The sequence below is a fragment of the Ornithodoros turicata genome, chromosome 6 (assembly GCF_037126465.1).
Source record: "Ornithodoros turicata isolate Travis chromosome 6, ASM3712646v1, whole genome shotgun sequence".
In the NCBI taxonomy this organism is placed as follows: domain Eukaryota; kingdom Metazoa; phylum Arthropoda; class Arachnida; order Ixodida; family Argasidae; genus Ornithodoros; species Ornithodoros turicata.
The window spans coordinates 38,313,745-38,336,151 of NC_088206.1; the positions used below are offsets into that span (position 1 = coordinate 38,313,745).

Consider the following 22,407-nt stretch of genomic DNA (forward strand, 5'->3'; position numbering starts at 1 on the left):
TGCGCACGCATGTTTCAGTTATGCCACATGATCGTCACAGCACGAAATGATTTATTGATGCTGGGTACACTGTCCGTTAGCGAGCCATTTTTCCAACAGTCAGACGCTGTGGCGACAGTTGACGTGGTTGCCACCTTACTAACACGAAGTGAACCAGTCGTCGTGTCGAAAGATAGCCAAAATTAGCCCTATGTGGCAAACATGACTGACAATAACAACAACTTTATTCTGAGATGATGAATGGCAAGTTTCAGCGCCAGGGGCAATACTGCCCCATTTTTTATATCCCACACTACCAACCGGTCTCATAACCAGCTGGACTCTCGGCCTTCCTCCTGCTCTCTCTCTCAAAGAGTAAGCTAAGAACGTGGTGCCAGTAAATCACAAAGCTGTCATCTCGCACACCACGGAAGCACTGGATATGGAACGCCTTGGAAAATAGTTTGGGCACAATGTTCGCAGTATATCGGGTTGTACACCAAAAGCCGATAGGCTGGTTTTGTGCCTGCGGAGGCAGTGCGGGTCAACCCGCGCCTTACCCGCAACCCGCGATGACACATAAATGTGTACACGCGAAGAGCAAACTTGCGCGGATACGGGTATACCCGCACCGCACTCATCTTTACTTATAACCTTTTGGAATAGTTTGTTGGCATAGTGTTCTAGCACTTAGTAGCACAGCAGTTTGATGCAGTTTGCATAGTTTCCCTGCAATATAGAGTGCTGTATGCTCAAATATATGATTGCTGGAAGTCACCATGTTGTGGATGTTTGATTCGATATTCCAAGTTAAGTATTAGCAACATTCGTCTTCCATTCGTATTCGACTTGTTCACTATCTGCACAACACCACTTATACGTCCATTTTTCACAAAAGCAATACTTGTGTTAGAGGAAAGGAACAAATCACTGTAACAGGCGCAAACACGGCCGGAGCTGAGCGATGCCGCTTACTCGCAATCAGCAAAGCAAGTGAGTCTTGCTGTTTTATAGGCATCAATACTTCCGGTGACCACATAGCCAAGAAGAAGGCAGCAATTTTTTCTCACACTGGGCTGGCGATTGGGTTGGGCTTAACATCGCAAAAGACGTTTATGAAGTCACGGCTGAAGAAACGAACGCAAGCGCTTATAAGATTATTTTCTATGCTGAGCTGCTTTGATGCTTGTCTGTAAATCAATATTCTGGACAGAAACAGCCCTTTATATTTCCACCATCGCTTGACCTCGAACATGCAGCAAGGCCTAGCAACCATGATGCGTCGCCAACGTAGATAGCATCCACTACGAATGCATTAAGCATGCATTCAGAGTGGCTCCCTTTAGTTCAAACTCTACTTTATTCAAACGAATCTTAGGTCCCCTTCGAGTTGGAATTAACGGGATTGCACTGTATAGTGTTAGAGCATACCTCATTCAATTACAGTAGCCGACCAATTTTCCGGACTTGGCGGTGACCGGAAAAAGGTCCAAATAATACAGCTGTCTAAAACATCCGACGATCACTAAATTAAACTTGATTTCGCCAGAATTGCACTAAAGAAGTCAGTAATTGTGCCCCGTCGCACGTGGCGCTTGCGTGCGATAACATACGCTTCGATTCACGCAAGCGTCGTATGTTCATCGTACACATCTGACAACACCGTCAACACATTCACGATGTCTGCGGTCGAAGGTTGTGCGTGGTCAGCGTGTTCGTCTTCAGAGTCCGATTCGCTTTCCGGCTGCACGAGCACTCGCTGCACCATTTCGTCATCCATCATTTCCGCGCACAGCTCAAGGGTTTTGAGGTTTGACAATATCGGCGGCAGCGTGCCCAGACACAAACTTACTGAAGTAGTGCCCCGCACTCCCGAAAGCGCCTGCGTTGCTGCAGTGGCGTCACCTAGAGGTACAGTTAGGAAGTTTCAGAGGAGTATTGCCTAGGATTCCAATGGATCTTTTTCACATACGCGTCTTATCCTAGCGGCTCTCCAGCTAACCATGCTCAGCGAGTGAAAAAATAAATCCACGTGAGTAGCACAGAGGACCAAAACTGGTCTGGAGTGGGACGACGAGCTCGTGCCATTCGTACGGCCTCCCCACTGGTCCCCACTTCTGTCGTCCCCATACTGCGCCATCTAGTGAAGACGGCGATAACCCTGTCCGGCACCTCAAGGTCATGCACACAGGCCGTTGTGAAAAAGGTTCATTACTAATCCAATCCAAGCGCATAATCCAAAATGGCGGTTTTCAAGTTGCATCTGTAGTTCCCAAAATGGTCATATTGGTGCCTGTCCGCAAGCGTTTTAGTCCAGAAAATCGTGCCTTCGGACTTGAATCTGACCGGAAAAACGGTACTAAAAATGTATTGATTCTATGGTGAAAGTCCGAAAAATCAGTCGGCTACAGTAAATACAAATTACTAACTATTGAAAGCGTGTTCCTTCTCCTCCCACAACCAACTGGTCTTCATATTGTTAACTTATACAAGAGGGCTCACCCGTGCAGCAACAATGCTAAGACCCATGCCACTGTTGCTTTTTTGGAGACAAATGGTGGCCACTTGCACATTTTGTGACGGTGGGCGCACAATGTTTCCATTATGGCCCCCTTGAGTGGAATTCGGCATAGGGGAGGAACTAGATTCCCTTCTTGAAGCATTACCCATAATTACAGGCTGGTGGCTCTGGGAAGGTGCTGCCTGCTGAAGCAAAAACAATGCCCTGTCATTCAGTTTTCTCTTCCTGGGTGCACATTACAAACCTCAACACAAGAGCCACCCGGTGGCCTCAAGATGTCTTGATCAGACATGTAGATAGTCCAGAATCCTACTGAAGTTGGCTGAAGCGTTAGTCGGCACAGACCTGAAACACATCAATTCTATTAGCAGCTATTTACGTGGTAAGCTCCATAGCAGAGGGTTCCAAGTGAAACATGTGACGTGCAGAATGACCACAAAATATTAAAACTGTGGAGTCTTACAAACATGTGTCCACTAAATGATAGTTCCGCATAGAAAGTAGTTGTGTCAAATCTTTGACTCCACTGTCTTAATATTAATTAAGCTGCAGTGGTTTATCGTGTACCTGCTGGTTAATGAACACAGTAGAACCCTTTTATAGCAAACTGGTCGAGGCAAGGCGACTTAGCTTTACACTATAGTTATATATTATCGGTTCTTTACGGTGTGCAATCTAAATAGCATTGCCACTGTATTGCGATTCCTCTGCGTCATAAGTAGCCACTATCAGGTAGAGCTGCAACGCACTATCGTTTCTTTTGTCAAGTGCAATTGAGAAGACGCGTCGTCTCAGGTTCTCCAACATTGCATTTTGCGCGGCCACAACCATTTCACCGATGGTGGAAGTGGTCTTCATCCGGCCACACCTGTAGTAATTCGCCTCTTCACATTTTGGGAACATATTCCACAACAGCACGTAGTCGCTCAACACACCACGCTCCGCGGCTGGTTGTGCTCAACCAGAAAACCCGTGAAAAGGCACTTGTCACATATGAGGAGCACATGCAGGTATTTCTTCTGTTTGGAGAGCGCCATGTATTGTATGAGACTGCACTGACGATAGGACGTCTTCTCGAGAAACACGGACACAATGAAACACGTGGTCTGCCGCGACCTCCACCCATGGATGGTCATGCCGTGAAACACGTATTACAGGCCGTCTAATTCCTCAGGGATACATTTGCGCAGCTTGCAAAGCAAAATGGAAGAAGAAAAGCTCAAGGTCCCAATTTTCCAGGAGATTGGAGGGCGCGCCCATAAAATCGAAGAATGAATTAAATTCGTGAGTCTCCCGGATAATCTGTGAGACTAATAATCGACAAAAATATCCTTTTATCCGGCATATCTCGGGTGAAGAGTCGTAACACCTTTAACTCAGCACTCTGAGTGTACAGCAGTGCAATCAGCGCTTGCGCTCACGAGGCCACGTAGTGCGGCTCGCAAACCGTCGATCACCGGTGATCGACGCACAATGGGTGCGGTAAGGAAAGAGTTAATGAGGTTCTACTGTATTATGTTGTTGTTGAATGAGGGAACCCCACGGCAAACGAGTGCCATTGAAATCTACCAAGGCCTCCAACCTACCAGAAAGAGCTAGTGGTTGCAGAAACTCCTGTAGTCCAGCAGGCACACCACGCACTATGTCGCAGGAATAACCATCTTCTGGAAGAAGGAAAGGAAGCTGCAGATCAGCTTCTTCCTCCAGTTGCACCTCTCTGCCTTCATTCCGTGCCTGTTCATCTGCTGTGTTCTCAGCAACCTAGGATCAAATATTCCACTCTGTGAATTATGGGCGTAAGTATTTTGGTTAAGTAAAAGAAATTTTTATCTAAACCACATTCAAGCTTATGGCCAAAAATGTCAAATATGAATCAAATATCGAATAAATATAGCACAATGACTTATAGCAACTCCGTTTATAACAATGTCCACATAGAGCACATGGAACCACATTTTGGTATTCACAGGAATATATAAGGGAAGCATCAACAACGAAGACAATGAACTCTGTTACAGTTTCAGGTGTGCACCCCTCATTGTAAGTTTAATCAAAGTCAGATGCTATATTTGATGCAGCATGACTGACTCTCAGCCATGTACTGCATGCTTGGCAAGCAGCATCTTGAGCTCAAAGGTGGATGTAAGGCGGAGGCTGAACAGACCTAAAAGGCTGTGGTTTGCACAAGAAGTCCATATACAGTCAACCCTCGATTTATGAACCTTCGATTTATGAATTCCCTCTTTTATGAACACGAGCACTGGGAACCAAACTTTTCACATTCATTTTTCCCTCGTTTTATGAACCTCGATATTCGAATAATGAACAAAATTTCTGGGAACCAACTAGGAGTTGCCGAGCGTTCTTGCCCTCAATTTATGAACGGATCGTTCCGAGGTCAACAGAAACCTTCAAAGGGATTATTCCGTGGTCTTATGACTTACGCCTGAACGGACAAAACGTTTTCCAGGTATTGTACTGTCGGTTCTTAACCCCTCGAAATCCGAACAACAAACGGGTTTTCCTGACCTCAATTGATGAATAAGGTGGTCACTGTCACCCGGAGATTAATAAACGGTGGTTAAAAATCCCGGAGGAAATCCGAGACCATTCGAGTGCGAATGTGGTGCATCTCTTTCCAAGATTGACACAGCGGAAGGCATGGTCCAAAGCAAAATTAAACAATTTAGTATTGCATAATAAACATAGTGTGAATGCGCTAACGTCTGTTCTTTGTGAGATTGATACAGCAGAAGGCATGGTCAAAACCAAAATTACACAATATATGGCATTATAAACACAATCCCAACTCCGAAATACTGTTCCATTTGCTCGATAGTACTCACTTAACGGAATTTTTTATTTATAAATCCCTCGATTTATGAACGATTTTTGGGGGAACCGAGAGTGTTCATAAATCGAGGGTTGACTATCACCCATGAACATTTATGTTTTACTTATGTTATATACTAGGGGTGTGCGAATATTCGATAGCGTGTGCGAATTCGAGTTCTCGAGTTCGAATCGAATATCAAACGCTCGAACTATTCGATTCGCGAATCGAATATCTAATATTCGACTATTCCACGAATATGAACGACACAACCCGAAAGTGGGCTTCACCTGATGCTTCCGTGCATGAGGTGAAGCCTGCTTTACGAAATTGCCCTTGCTGCACGACCAACACGGGCGGGACAGTGTTTAGTTTAAGATAATGTTATCCAAAGTTAGTTTTGTAGACATCGTCTGTGAAAGGGGTGGCGCCCCTCCCACGTGCAGTTTAGCAGTGCCGACAAGGGACTTTGATTTGATGTCTGTGAGGTTGCCCTTAAAAAGTTAGGACTTTTGAATAATGACTACAGCCCACGAACAAGAAGGGTGTCTTAAAGATGTCCTTTACGTCTAAAATTTCAGTAGTGCAACTTCCTAGGGCGAGTGCAAAGAAACTAAATGGTGTTCATGGCAAAGCTGAGGCAGGATGCCAATTCGTTTGTTTCACAAATGGCCTGTGGTTGTCTGAAACAATTACAGCCTCATCCGTATAACATGCTACTGCCTGACATAAAATTTTGAAATGAAGGTAACCACTCCAGTACTCCACAGTACTCCAGTACTGTAGGCTCACCTGAAAAGCAGGAAGCACTCTCATATAAAATTTCTCTCTTGTGATAGTTAATGCCAGAAAAATTACACTAAAGCCATAGGCTACAAAATGGAACCTTTTAGTGCGAAAGTCACATATTGTAAATTTTGCACGAATATTCGATATTCAATTCGACTTAAAATATTCGGATTCGCACACCCCTATTTTATACCCTGTTGTACAGAGTTGGCAAGAATGGTTGGTGGGTGAAGTAACACAGCGAAGAGCGGTGATTAGACTTAGATTAGACTAGACTTTGTAATTCGTAGGTATTGGCAAGCGTGCGAAAGCGTCAGAAACTGAAAATAGTGCACACAATGGCATCGAAGCCACCACCTAAACATTGCTAGATAATATTTTGTGACGATATTCACATCATCAATTGGCATAGCTATTGTCACATTTTGTGATGTACTGTATTCACAATTTGAGTTGTCACATGGGTAAAACAGAGCTATGCGAACAGCAAAAATTTCCAAACCAAATTGAATATGAACACCTCACAGAATTCCGAAATTTTCAATGCAGGAATCATACGTAGTAAAAATTATTCATTTCAGTAAACTAACATTTGGAATGGAACCGCAATTACACAAACTGACCACGTAAAAATTGCAAAAAATAATTAAAATAAGTCGGAGTCACTTCGTATCGAAAAACATCGTGATGGATGCTTGGTGCTCAAAAACTTTTGTTCCAGTATCAACACTTTGAACTCCATAGGCTGTGCGATCTTTGTAATTATTCAGGCATTCATGATGACAAAAGTTCCCAAGAACTGATAGTGAAACATAATGGCTTTTTTCCCCATGATGCCGTGTAGGTGAGCGTCAAGCTCACCTACATGGCACCATTGGGAGAAACAAAAGCAACCGAAGGAAATGACGACACATGACACTTCCGAGACAACTGTCTTCCCCGCCATTGTTGTGACTGCTCTATGCAACACTGCAATACAGTTGAACCTTTCTATAATGAAATTGAAAATGACAGCACCTTAGTTCGTTACATAGAATACATAATTCGGTAAATCTAACTTGTCAAGAAAAAATTATCTAAGCGCCAACCCGCGCAGTCAATGGACCTTTTTCACAACAGCTTATGCGCATGGCCTTGAGGCACCGGAGAGGGTTATCTCCCTCTTCATTAAATGGTGCAGTATGGGGACGACAGAAGCAGGGACCAGTGGGGAGACCGCACGAACAATATGAGCTCGTCAGTCCCACTCCCGATTAGTTTTGGTCTTTTGTGCTACCAACATCAATTTGTTTTGACGCGTTCTGAGCGTGGTTCGCAGGAGAGCCGCTATTATATGGAGCGTATGTGAAATAGGTCCATCGTTGTGTCATAAACTCCTAAGACTGGCTTAATAATACGAACAGCACTCTTATTCTATGAAATCATGCAAGTTCTATAGAGCATAAACGTCCTCGCTGTACTTACGGTGCCATTCAGGAGTGTACAAATAATTCCTTTCTGATGCAATCACGGAACATTCATAACTCACGGATAATGTAGTTTCTTTTTTACCTTGAACATGGCATCTATTTCGCAAGTTTCTCGTCAACTGACAAAACTCTAGAGGAGTAGCAGACAACATTTCTCTAGGCCAATCAGCGAGCGTTCTCCTTATAGCGTCAGCGCGAAGTTCCAAGCAGATCACAGGCTGGTACTGCTCTTCACCGCTGTTGCACACGGTAGCTTTTTGCGGCGCATTTTAAATTCAATTTCTGCGATAATTTTGATGCTGTGGTGTAAATTACTTCGCATGGTGCATCTTACTGGCCTACTTAACAGTTTTATAGGAAGAAAACCAGGTGTTAAAAATGACTTCTGTGCTACTTTAAGTAAAACACCCTGTATATGAAGCACCTGACAGTCATACCTTTGTGTACCTCCAACGCAATCGCAGTGACAAGAATAGACAAATGTGACTGACCTTGACTACTCCTTCAATGAGAGCACGTTGCACTGGAGGCTCGTCTTGCGTTGTCTGGTAGCGCTCCAACAGAGTTCTCAACTGTACAGAGTTTAGCTTGAAACAGGCAGAGCTGATGGATGTCACATCTTCAGCGGTGCTCTTGGATGTCTGAAGAAGATGAGCTGCCTGCGCAGAGGCAACATTACATCATCAGTGGCTCATTTGAAAACCACAAAGCAAGAAGCAGTTCATTCCACTAAATTTACAGGACCAACTAAACATTGGTGGAGCTGAAGAGACAACCGTGTACATCTTTCAATTGCAAAACATACTACAGTACGATCTCCATGATACTATCACGGATGATACGAATTTCGGGATGATACGAACGAGCCGAGGAAGCGACAGAGATTGTTCCCCCGCGACGCGAGAGCACGCCAGTCATGATGTTCCTCCTTTTGAGGAGGGAGGGGGATTCTCACCATCCTCACCACAAACTCCCTTACATCATGTTGCACAATGCAAGCAATGACTCCCCGGTTTGGTGGTGGTGGTGGTGGTGGTGGTGGTGGTGGTGGAGATAAGATCAAAGGGATTACACGGCCCCAAACCTTATCTCTGTTTTGACCTTTTTACCCCCCCTCTCAACAATAAACCCCGAAGCTGTGTGACATCGCACTGGCTTAGGAAAACAGCGACCAGAACACGTGGAGGGAACATGTCAGGACAACTTCTGGCAACATTAGGTGTCACCATTCCGCAAGTCGGCTTCATCTAATGCCTGCGTGCTTTAGGAGAAGCTCGCTTTACGACACTGTCGCGTGACTCGCAAGTGGAAAGCGCATGCTGGGCCTTCTGAATCATCTCTAGCAATTTTCGGCAGCATTGGCCGAAAACGAAGACACAAAAGTGTTACTACTGACCTCTTTCACTAACTGTAATGAAAAATGAACAGTCACTGTCTATTTTCTTGCCTCAATTCTCATTTTGGTTCAATTCTTCCTATACAAATTTTTTCGGCTACCCTGTGAGATTCTACCCCGTATCATCGAGATTTTACTGTCGCTCAATGGGCCTGTTGCATGTGTTGCTTTATGTCGCACAACCCAGAACCACGACTGCAGTAGTGGGAGAGAGGGAAGCACTGCCGACAGAAGGAGACACCGCAGCGGAGGTGGTAATGCATCACATGGCTTCTGGCCGTTCCACGTAGTCCTGCGTCTGTCGCACCCGTTTGCCTAGAACATTCGCAAGTGAGCTCATCCTGTAGTGCAATGATGGGTCGCAGCAAGGAAACTGCTGTAGACTGGGTACTCGAGTTTCCGGACTTACTGCCCCGCAGTCAAAATATTGCCCAGCAACTTTGTGGCAGTCACCTCAAACATTTGTTCCAGAAGCAAACAATAGTTCTGAAAAGAAAGGTGTAGGGAGCAAAAGTAAGCATAGGGTAATGAGGGAACGAATAACCGAGAGACACGGGACACGAAGACAAGCACAAGAGTGTCCCGTGTCTCTCGGTTATTCGTTCCTTCATCATCATGCACCAGTTAGTCTGCGCCCTATCTCTTTTATTAAGCATAGGGTAATTGTGGATGAATCACCAAGCGTAACAGAACTCCAACGTGGAAACGAAAACGAAATCCGTGCATCTTCTTGACGTGTCTCGCGTGAAGAATTCTAACAGCAAAGTGGTACGGTACTTTAATCTGTGCTGGAAATAATGAACAGTCTTGGGAAGATATACCAGAGATGTAGAGCACACTCTTCATTTGGTAGGTGTATTTTTTTACATTAACGATATGGGAAACTAGCCTAATAAACCCGATTTTTGCCTGTATCATATCATTCCAGAAATTTTAGACCCGAATTAGGTGCTGCTGCTTTCCTCCCGATTTTTAACCACCAAATTTTGCAAAAAATATTTCCTGAAAACCACAGAGCCTACCTATAACAAGGGTCAGACTTTTTCGGGTTTTATTTTTGACAAAATTCGGGGAAGGGGGGGAATTGGGTGTTTTTTGTGAACAACGAAACATGGTGAAATCGGGGGAAATGTGTTTATTCAGGTGCTTTCCGGGTGGGGAAAAAACATTCTCTTTACAAATTGCCAAAACTAAAAAATGTCAGTAAATGGGTAACACCCAAACAGCTGCGTGCAAGGCTCTTTATTTATTACAAATTTTTGTGATGCTGCTGTTGTGTGGGTAGCTAGAAATGCAAGGCTCAAAGCAGTATGCAAAAGAAAATGGTGTGAAAGACAAAACAGAAGGTGAAAAAAAAAATTTGCTGTTAACTGTTAACAACTGTTAAACACAGAACAGTGAACCTTGGTAAGCACAATTCTTTTATAGTAATTATGCTTAGGGCCCTCAGTTTTCGGGTTTTATTTTTTGTGAAAATCGGGGGGGTAAATATCGGGTTGAAAATCAGGACCTACCGAACAGGATAAAATCCGGTGATATACTGAGAAGTGATGCATTTTCGGGTGAAAAAAAAAAAAAAGATACTTTTATATGTTGAAATTAATTAATTAATAATTGGTGGTTTACGTCGCGAGACAGCTGAGATCATGAGCGACACCACAGCGGTTGGTCTGTGGAGTGTTGAAATTAAGTGAAAGAATATTTATTAAGAGACTAGTAGATAATTCACTGTATAACCACTAAGGCTTGCACTGGCCCCTGTGTATAAAAAGAATAAGTTGCATGTTCAGTAAAGCATCATCCATCGATGAGCATTGAGAGCATGCTCGCGCTCACGTTGGTATGCCTCTTATATCGTTGGCTGTTGCTGCATCCTCTTTACTACTCCGCGTACTTTGCTGATACAAGATACTCCCTACAAGATTTGAAAGTTGGCTTCACCTAACACTTCCGTGTATTGCGTGCAAACCCACTTCAAGGAACGCCGAGCTTTGCTTAACTCTTTGTTTTTTCACTGTTTAGCGTGATTTTTCCTGATTCCTTTACTATTTTTGGTAACAGCACAAGAAAGGGTCTCATTGACGTCCACGGAAAGCACTAACAGTACGAAAATCCAACACTGAAGTTTCCAACTTACTTATTGACACAAGCTTTCATGTAGCAGACTACATTTCTTTGGGTGTGAAAAACACAGGGCATTTTTGGTACAAAACCAGGGTATTAGTTTGTTTGGCATTGCCATTCTGCAAGGCGACTTGACCTCATTATTGAAATGGATTTTGAGGGACAAGGGAAGCTGTCATGGCCCCATTAATCTAAATTATCACTAAACTAACCAAGTTGATGATGTCTTAGGTTAGTTTAGTGAAGTTAGGTTAGATTAATAGGGCCATGGCCGCTTCGATAATGAAGTTGTGAGTGCGAGGCAAGCTGCCACAGCCACACTAACCTAACCTAATATATCATTAAACAAAGTGTATGATGTCATAGGTTAAAGATAGATTTCCCGTAACACAAATAAATGAATCGAAAAGTTCCCCTAAATCTACAAACGTACAACACTAAGCATTCGTTGAAGTGGGCTTGACCGCAATATACGGAAGTGTTAGGTGAAGCCAACTTTCAAATGGTGACGCCTACCAAAGGAACATTTTTCACGCTAGAAATCGGACCTGCATGCAAGCGTCCACAAATCCAAACCTGACGTGTTTTGTTTACTTCACCAGCAAGACACGGCGCGGTCGGGAGCATGTCAGGAGCGGTCGCACGATTGCCGCAGTTCGCGTGTGTGCAGTTCAAGTCCTTGGTTTCCACTTTCGCAAGCCCGGTTTACGGGTTTTATCGGGTTAAACCCAAACTATTTTGATGTAAATCGGGGGGTAAAAACGGGCTTTATCAGGTTTTACCTGAAAACTGAGGGCCCTAATTATGCTCCACTGCAAGTCCACTATTGCACATGTTCCTTTTGCACATTAACTTTTCGCAACACTCACAATCACATTAACTTTTTGCAACTTGTAGTGATAACACGAAACCATTGCTAAGGTATTCAGCAGCTGTCGACCAGTAATACAGTAAAACCTCGTTAATTCGGATTTCAAGGGAGCGCAAAAAAAATCCGAATTATCAGGGTGTCCGAAATAACGAATTTACGTCAAAAAACTATTATCTTTTTTTTTTTTACTTGCGCTGCACTCACGCAGGTTTATTTCCGAAAAACTGGTTAATAGTTGCCAGTTTACCAGATGTTTGCACGCGAATAACGAGTTTCTGGACGCCCGCAAGCAGTTCCTCAGCACAGGCGCCATCGGGGCCGCTGTAGAAGTCCTTGAGGGTGGCTAGGGCCCGAGCGGCGTCCTTCACGGACGGGAGCGGCGGCCGTGGCATCTCCTCACAGTCGATTCCGCAGTCAGATTAATCGCGTTTTGTGCCGACCGCATGATTGATACGGTCTTCGTCTGTCAACTGGCGTTGCTGTCGGCCGGCGACAGCAACGCCGTCGTCAAGGGAAACATAATTCGTGAGTAGCACCCTGCGGGGAAGAACGCGGTCGAAAACGCCATCGTCTTGTATGCTGGCCTCGAAAGTTTCTTCTGGGGCATCCAGTTGGTCCTCAGACTGCACAAATCCGCTATATTTGAAGCAGTTAAACGCCACTTTTTTCACTTTTTGCGTGAGCAATCATGGCCATCTGCAGTCCGAACGCTCCCATTGAGTTACGAACGCCACAAGGAGCAGCGAGGAAGGGCAGCGCACGTGCAATAAGAGAGAGAGAGAGAGAAGGAGATCGGGTGATGCTCTCTCTCGATGGGAGCTTGCGCCGCTCATTTTCGCGTTTGCGACAGCTGATTTTCGGGCTGGGATCTCAGTGGGAGTGTAATGTACCGCTCTTTTTCGCGTTTGTGACAGCCCATTGTCCGGGCCGGAGTCCGAATTATGCGGAGCCCATTCAATTTTTTTACGAATTAATGAGAGCGTCCTGCCATAGAAATACATGGTTGTTTTGATGGGACCAACTGGAGGAGCCGAATTATCCCAAATTCCGAATTAACGGGGGCCGAATTAACGAGATTTCACTGTATCAGCTGGGCCTTCAGATGTTCGTCGTCCATCAGAGTTATTTGTGGTGTCTGCATGTACCACATCCAGCTGAAGCTTCGTTCCATATCACAGCTTCCATTGGGGATGCAAAGTAGCGACAGAGCTGCAGATGCAAGAGTTGGGTACCTAGATGATTCAGACTTCCAATAGTTGAACACTACAAAGTCATCATTTGTGGGAGGGTCTTCCAGCATATATTGTCCAAACTCAGACTTGAGCTGATCGCCACAATCTGTAACCATGCAAAACAGTTCTTTGTAGGAATCAAAGTCCCTAGTCATAGGTGCTGTGAAGGTCTCGTCTAGCACGGCAGCCTTTCGCCACATTTCCAACTGGGATGGCATTTCTGCAGTGCCCGATAGGTTCCTGCTTGTGGTTTCTTTCCACTTTCCACACTCAGGATGTGATTGAAAAAGGTATGGCAAGTTGCCTTGACAGTGGTTCTCACATGCTTCGGCAACATTCCCAGCACGAGGCGGGCCTCGTCACTGGTGCCAACGCTGGCTTTTATGCTGCCAGCGAGGACTTCCTGAAGTCTTACATTTGCAAGGTGGTTGTACTGTGGGAGCAACATCTCCCCACTACATAGCTCTCATTGACTTTTTGGTACGGGTTCGAACACTTGCTCACCTGCTCCATATAGCTCCTGCTTTTTGCCAGTCAACAGGCTTCTCAGTTTCTCCACTTTTGCGTTGCCACCACTGTGTGCTTCCACAAGCTCCGTGAGGCAGTCCCACATCTCAAGTGTCACCTTCAGTGATCAGTAAAAGCTGTACCACAGCTGCGGTACGATTGCTGGTGGTTTTTTCATATCAGACAGTGGGATGCCATTGGAGCTACACAACACCTGGTACTCCTGGTAGAGTCGGTTGCTGTGCTTGAATAGGGCTCCGAACTTCAAGACAACCTGGTAAAGGTCCCTGACGCATTCTGAAGCGATCGCACTTCTGACAGCGACGTGTATCAAGTGAGGCACATCCTTTATGTGCAGAGTCTTTACCGCTTCCCCATCGTTCACATCTTCCAGCATCCTTTGCACGTACTGTGCAGAATCACTTGAAATCGCTATCACGTCTGCACACGACTTGTCTAGGGATGTTAACACTGTGCGAAGCACATTTGCGATGGTATATGCGTTGCATAGCTTCAGTCGCTTTACATCTACGAGGTAGACGACCTTTTGCTGTTTCTGGTGGCTGTAGAAACAGGTTAGCGCATTCACCGTCGGTGATGATGATGGTTGGATTTTTCTGGCGCAAAAGCAACAAGGGCCATAGAGCGCCAAGACATATTCACCGTCGGGTATCCCATTATATTAGGTGACTCGTCGACGATAAAACTCAATTTTGAGTCTTTGATGTTATCTCAAATGTCTTCTAGGCGCTTATTGAACACCTCCAACAGTTGTTTACGACGGAACTGGTGGCTTGCTGGCATAGTTCTTGCAGCAGGGCAGTATTTCCGGACAAATTCACAGAGTGGTCCGTCGGCGTGTTCAAGGGAGATTCTGCTTTTCGCTATCGCGAGCACGAACTCATGGATGGCTCCTTCTGAACTTTTCTCCCTGTCCAGCTGGCGATAGCAGACATCAAACAGTGTCTGCTCTCCATCAGCTTTCCTTTTGAGCATGCCATGTCTTGCGGATGCGAGGTGTTCCTTAATCCTCTTTGACGGATCTGATGGAAGCACTAAGTGGCAGAAACGGCACGCGAGCACATCTTCGCCGTGACCTGTCTTGACAATCTCTAGGTCCTCGTACTGTGCTGTCCAGTCTTCGAGACTCTCCACTTTCTGGCCCATGACAGGGTTGATACAGCCGACGCTAAGACCACGACGAATGAAACGCCGCTCAGAAACAAAACTGCGCCCTACCGAACGTGCGCGGAGGAGCGCAATAAAACAAATTTGTAAACAAAACAGAGCCCGTGCTACGACGCACATGCGCAATGAAGGATTTTTTGGCACCAAGGCGCCGCTAGCTTCTGCCAATGTTTCCGAGGACAGCCGCGCGATGGCTGGTCCTGACCCGTAGTTTTCGGGTTAAACCCGATCACTTAGTGAGTCATTCGGGGGGTAAATTCGGGCGATATCTGGTTTTACTCAAAAAAGTCCGACTCTACCTATAACCTGTACTGCAATGCAAAAAAGAAAGCTCGTGGAATTGAGGCTTGAGAAAAATAATGTTTTTTTTTGCAGGGAGGAGGAGCATGCACACAATGGGCATGAAACTGAAGCTTTTGTTAATAGCGTAAGGGAAATAAGACGTGTCCTTCAAGAATGTGCAAACCAGTCACTTCCACAAGTATCAGGAGACACAAAGGATTTGAAGTTGAAATCTAGTTGTGCCTTCTACAGTAGAACCTTGCTAATTCCATCTCACTTCATTCAAAATTCTGGATAATTTGAAGGATTGCTGCGGTCCTGTCTTCGTGCGTTGCGATCTGACGCATAATTTGAAGAAAACTGGCCCGTATCCCTCTTAATTAGTAAGTTTCCCACCGAATTTCATCATCTCCCATCGGCTTCCAACCCAAACAACGACGACCTGCCATAAAAACAACGTCGCCATGTGCTTGCTCTCTTGCTTACTTCCTGTTCCCAGCCTCCAATCCCGCGGCACACTCTCCTCTCGCTTCCTTGTCACCCAGCGTCCCAGCTGTGCTGCCATTACGGATTATGCGAACCATGTTTTGGCTTGCTTTCGTTTCATGCTTTTGTTGAGATCCACTTCGAAGTCCACTTCTAGCCTGTGGGCTGTGGGGACAGCCCGCGGGTGAAGTACGAGTCGCTGAGGACTAAAGACAAAGAGGCGATCCTCGCAGCCGCGAGACCTGCAACGTGCCGTAAGCTCCTGCCGGTGATATGCAAGCTCCGAGGAGGGCTTCGAGTCTTTCGAAGAGTACGCCAGGATGGAAGACACAGAGCAGACCTGTGCCGCAACTCTCACGGAGGACATCGTTCTGAACGTTCGCAAATGAACAGAGTGACAGACGACGAATCTGCAAGCGCGGCGTCGTTTTTGGGAGTTTGTTAAGCCAACGGCACACGTAGCGATATGATGGACTTCGTAGCCCATCTTGAACAAACGGTCACGTGCGTCATTTTCGGAAAGTGGGAAACGAAGATAAGTGAGTTCTTCAGCAAATAAATATATTTTCCTTCACCATTTGCCCTGGTTCGCTTCATTCGGAATTTTTTCGCCATCCAGACAACTTCAAATTAACGAGGCTCTACTGTACTGTATGTTGCGTGGAACAGACAACATTTCCTCGAGTCTGAGGAGGGTAACAAATATAGGAACCGAGACACGAACGGAGTTTACATGGAGACTCAACTGCTATGTTCATCTATATGCTGCGCCTGTCATATGGGTCTTGTCTCTTGTTCTTTTTGTGTATTTCAGTTCTCATTGAATCACCAGTTTGGTACTTTATGCACTGGTCAGCAGTTCATAACACGTGGTCATACGTATTCATGGTCATCATGGTCATACGTATATGTGGTCATCATGGCCATACGTATTCATAATCAAATTTATTTGTGCCCATGGCTAATTAATTGATATTGTTGTGCGTGTATTGTTATTCCAAAAGGTTTCCACACAGAAGGGTGGCCAGAGTTTATAATGAACAACTGTACCTGTATAATACGTGCTAAGTGACAGTCTGCAGCCAATTCAAGGCCCTGCTTCTCAGCCCAGGCTACCAAATGGGCCAAGCGTCGTTTCAGCATTGCTCCATATGCTCTGCAACAGTAGTTTGTGCCCATAACAAGGCCATTGAAGAGCCACACATTGATGTGATGAAAGAGCCACGAGAAAAGCTGGATTGTCAGAGCTGCGTTCACCCGACAGCGACGCAAGAGGCTCATGGTTCCACCCAGTACGGACAATATTTCACCTGTGGAGGATTCAGAAACACCATGTGAATGTCTATGAAGCTAGGAACAAAAAAGAAAAAAATGCATTCCAATATAATTACAGCCACCGACAGATTCTTCAGACTCCACGGGGATCAGACAAAAGTCCCAACAACTGAGCAGTTCAAAAAAACTAATGTAGCTAAAAAGAACTGCTTTATCCAATTCAGTGGCTGGGAAAACTTGTCAATGTTTTGTTTATGAACATTTTTCCGTTTCCGTGTGGTTGCATCCACTTATGCTTCACCAAGGGACGTTTCATTACTGCACACAGACACAAGTACTGCCTTCATCAGTTCCAAGATCGACGGCCCCGATGTACTTCCTTAGGGTCACCTCCCAACCAGTCATCGGTCACTTTGGCACATGACTGCGTTTTCACAGCAGCAGTTATTTCCAAGTGTCCATTACACAAATGAATATTGCAAAGAACAACCGGAGCTATTTCACACAGACTTTTGAAGACTAAATTACTCAGTCCAAAATCACTTCATTATTACGTGCCAAGATCGCTACCTGTTTCAACAGGAAGCACCAGAAGCATTCGCACTCAAAGCAAAGGACAGATGAATGACTGCCTGGACTACGGTACCAGTGCTGGGAAGCTGGCTGGGCGCATGCTGGGGGCACACCAAGTCCACAAAAACCTTGCAACGGGATGTACGGCGTTCCAAATTTCTGGCGCTGGTATACGTTAATTCTATGGGGTATGTGACAGTCCTGTGACGGTGTCTGAACAATTGAGCACGTCCAAATAACGGCTGTCGACTGTACGTAGAGCCCAGAGATGAGCTGCAGTCTTTGAGCAATGCAGTAGCTGACCAATTTTCCGGACTTGACGGTGACCAGAAAAAAGTGACGAAAAACATGACAATCACTAATTCAACATTATTTCTAGAGGTCTGCGAATATTGAAATTTTCGAATACGAAACGAATACGAATATCTACAAAATTGTCCTTCGAATATCGAATCGAATATTGAGTATCACGTCATAGGATAACGGCTTCTAAGAGTTAAGTTAATTAAGCCCCGAAAACAAGCATCGTCACAGTTGTGTTCTGCTGATCCTTAGAAAAATGTCCCAAGTGCTAATGAGGAATATGTATTAATGTATTGGCTTAGCATTGGGCATACATGCTTATATGCACATGTACAGTAAAATTATTTTTACAATGAAACATTGTGCTGTTCTCATGAGGCAAGCTGAAAACCGCTAAAAAAAAACTTTCATGCCTTCCGCATTTGTCGTGAAGGATTGAAACTGCACGGTTTCACTGCTCTCACACATGATGTCACGCATGAGACCATCGTTACTGACGGTAATGCATAGTTTGGAACGGCCTCATGCATTATAGCGTAGTAAAACTGAGATCCTCAACGATGTTGTATCGCTGTATCACGCGTGATTGTTTCCGCAACGTTCGTGTTCAGCGCTCCTTTCATTTCACGGCGAAAATCTGCGCGCGGGCCTCAAACTTTGTCGCGCCGACGGAGACGCGCGTGAGTCACGAGCAAACTCACTACATGCAGGTCGGGCTTAAGGCTATATATGCGTCTTGCTATCACCTGTAACAACAGTTAGTGCAGTTTCAAATGACTGCAGCGTTACTGTCGTCCTAATTGGCACTTTCATACGGTCGCAGAGCGCCGGAGTTGGAGAAACTATGTCAAAATATCAACACGTCCCATTCCTCGATTTTTGCCGTCATCGCATGCGACCATGATTCTATCATATATCGCTGACAACCACAAATCGAAACCGAAAAAACGCATTCGAGATGCAGGTTTTGGCTGTGCATGCAATGGGACGGTGAACAGCGCTGTTCAGCTCAACGTCAACAAAATTTCAATATTTAACCATAATTTCACCGAACTGTAGGCCTCATACGAATGTTCAGAGTTCGTTAGCAATCCACTAAAGCCGCGACTGTGCTGACGAAGTATGAAACTTACCGCGGTCTCGGGTTTCGCTGGGGAGGACCTTAAAATGGCGGCTGCACACAACTGCGTACTAGTTTCGGTTTCGGTTATCGAACATATAGCGACGCATTCGCAAATGAGCGTACCTCAGAAGCTCCGCGCGTCGCTTTGCAGCTGTTCTACTATGCATGTTCGTCGCCGCAACATACAAATTCCAGTGCACGGCCCGCAACACCTTTGTAATAAGCTGCTATGAAATTCGAAAAAAAATCGAATATTCGAACTTGTACGAATACAGTAAAACCCGCAGATAGCGATACAGTAAAACCCGCGGATAGCGATATCGCGTATAACGATATCCCTCGTAAAACGATGGTTCATGATTTTACCGTCAAAATATACATTGTTTCTATGGGGAAACGACCCGCGTATAGCGATGGAGACCGCGGTTCCGAGTACTCGTATAACGATGTTGGACGCTGTCCCGTGCTCGTAACCTCGCGGCGATTTTCGCCGCGATAATATACAGTAGAATCTTGATGCTACGAATCTCACGGGATAGCGGAAAAAATTCGTATCATCCGAAATTCACATCAAAAGAATTAAACCAAAATAAAAATTGAGGCAAGAAAATAGACAGCGACTCTTCATTTTCCAGTACTGTCGGTAGGTGGTAACGCTTTTGTGTCTCCGTATTTGGCCAATGCTGCTCAAATTCGCGAGGTGATTCAAAAGGCCTAGCGCGTGCTTTCCACCCGCGAGTCGCGCGACAGTGTTCTAAAGCAAGCTTCTCCTAAAGCACGCAGGCGTTAGGTGAAGCCGACTTGCGGAATGGTGACGTGTAGTTTTGCCAGAAGTTGTCCTGCTATGTTCTCTGGTTCCCTCCACGAGTTCTGATCGCTGTTTTCCCAAGCCAGTGCGACGTCACACAGCTTCGCGTTTTTTTTAAGCATCTGTTTCTTTTTCTTTTGCTACACGCGGGGTGGCGCGCGACTTTTCGTGGACGCGCTATTTAGGTCAGCCCTCGTTTAACGATGTACCCCATATAACGATGGAATTCGCGATTACCGTCAATATCGTTATACGGGGGTTGCACTGTATCGCGTATAACGATATCCCTCGTAAAACGATGGTTCATGATTTTACCGTCAAAATATACATTGGTTCTATGGGAGAAAGATCCGCGTATAGCGATGGAGACAGCGGTTCAGAGTACTCGTATAACGATGATGGACGCTGTCCCGTGCGCGTAACCACGCGGCGATTTTCGCCACGATAAGATACAGCAGAGTCTCGATTCTACGAATCTCACGGGGTAGCGGAAAAAAATTCGTATCATCCGAAATTCACATCAAAAGAATTAAACCAAAATAAAAATTGAGGCAAGAAAATAGACAGCGACTGTTCATTTTCCAATACTGTCAGTGAAAGAGGTAGGTGGTAACGCTTTTATGTCTCCGTATTTGGCCAATGCCGCTCAAATTCGCGAGATGATTCAAAAAGCCTAGCACGTGCTTTCCACCCGCAATTCGCGCGACAGTGTTCTAAAGCGAGCTTCTCCTAAAGCACGCAGGCGTTAGGCGAAGCCGACTTGCGGAATGGTGACGTGTAGTGTTGCCAGAACTTGTCCTGCTATGTTGTCTGGTTCCCTCCACGAGTTCTGATCGCTGTTTTCCCAAGCCACTGCAATGTCACACAGCTTCGCGTTTCTTTTTTTTTTTTTTTAGCATCTGTGTCTTCTACTTTTGCTACACCCGGGGTGGCGCGTGACTTTTCGGGGACGCGCTGTTTAGGTCAGCCCTCGTTTAACGATGTACCCCGTATAATGATGGAATTCGCGATTACCGTCACTATCGTTATACGCGTGTTTCACTGTATTCGAAAACTTCGAAATTTCGAATATTCGCACACCTCTAATTTACCACAGCTGCAAAAAGAAGTCTATAATGGTGCCCTGTCGCATCTGGCGCTTGCGTATCATGATGTTTGCTTGCATTTGCTCGAGCGTCATAGGTTTGTCGCACATATTTGACAATAGCGACAATACGTTCACCATGTCTGCCGTCCACGGTTGTGGACGGTCAGGGCGATCGTCTGCAAAGAGTGACGCAGTTTCCAGCTGCACAATTTCCCGAACAGACGTGCCCATAGCGTCGAAAGCTGACGAACAACGACAGCGTGCACAAACGAACTTGGGAGACTCCAAAAAGGCCGAAAAGTGACGGAGGTGAAAAGTGCCGCGCCGCCGCCGTGGGCATGGTTATGGGTATTGGTATGGGTAAAGCCTCCAACTTTCCGCGATTCCGCGAATTTCGCGGAAATGACGATCTTCCGCAGAATCGCCCTTTTTCCGCGGAAATTCCACGGAATGCTGTAATGAGGCTTGTGCACGTGACGTCACGCGCAGCCCTTGCACGCCTTGGAGCCACGTGACATGGGAAAACATGGGGATGCGTCACAGGCGTCTTACTGCGGGCCGAACGAGTCAGCAGCATGTGTTTTTGCTATTTTCTCTCGTAATTGCATGCATACCGCTACAATTCACGGCATGCCCTCCTACTGTAACTCCGGTATGGCAATATGTTTTCCAATGTCACGTGACCAAACATGACGTCACTGCACAAGCCTCATTCACTGTGCAATTAATAATTTATGCTCCCTTAGTCAATAATGCCTATTAGATCTAAAAAAGCCCTTCGCTAAAAAAGCCTCGTGCTAAAAAAAAACCTTGCTTGGAGCGATGCCTGCAAACGGCGCCGACAGCAGGCGCGCGACCAGCACGAGTCACATGGCACGGTTCTCCTCTCCCCGCGTGTTGTAAAGAAATGAGAAAGGGTCAGCGCGCACGTGCATTCGGGGAACGCTGGACAGTGTTGCCAAATTTGGGGAAAAGTCGCTAAATTTAGCGGATTTCGGGGTTTGTCTAGCGACCAAATTTTGTATTTGGGATGAGCGAATTTTTTGGTGACTTTCTGATACGTTCAGCGACTTTTTAGCGCCACGACACATTTTAGACACACTTCATGAAGTCAGGAATAATCGTGATTTTCCTGTCACATTTCGGTAAATAACAAGCTCTAGCTGGCGAAGAGTAATGTGAAACAGCGCCACCTTTCGCCGCCCGCAACTGCTCAGAGCAAACCCCAGTCTCAGCGTCGTACAGTTTCGTTTCTACTCTTAGCAGCGCTAGTTTCTTTGAGCTGCTTCCAGCAGCCCCCCACAGCTCTCGCAAAATCTGTATCAAAATGCGTGTTACTAGGCACGGAGTGATCAGTGCCTCTCTATTGGTCGGACGCCACAAGCGTGTCCGGATTGGTTGCCAGAATTTGAAAACGGCAGTTCGTCCTTCCTTGCCTGCGTGCTGCGTTCTCCTTCGGCGGTTTCATTTGAAATCTGAACGGTGGGCGCCGCGTTGGCGGTGTCTTTCGTTGGGAGGCAAGTGCGTTCGCCGATCGCCGTTTTATCCGTGTATTATGGTG

At 45.7% G+C, this 22,407-nt stretch overlaps 1 protein-coding gene across 1 annotated transcript in view; it reads right to left on the reverse strand.

The window, feature by feature from the left end:
- The window catches only part of LOC135398502 (afadin-like), a 224,298-nt gene that overhangs the window by 139,276 nt on the left and 62,615 nt on the right, over positions 1 to 22,407 (reverse strand). The window contains exons 14-18 of the mRNA XM_064629904.1: positions 16,728 to 16,987; positions 8,083 to 8,250; positions 4,087 to 4,261; positions 2,745 to 2,845; positions 2,482 to 2,685 (exon numbers count right to left, since the gene is read on the reverse strand). Coding sequence (XP_064485974.1) covers positions 2,482 to 2,685; positions 2,745 to 2,845; positions 4,087 to 4,261; positions 8,083 to 8,250; positions 16,728 to 16,987 — 908 coding nt within the window. The remainder of the gene's footprint in view (positions 1 to 2,481; positions 2,686 to 2,744; positions 2,846 to 4,086; positions 4,262 to 8,082; positions 8,251 to 16,727; positions 16,988 to 22,407) is intronic.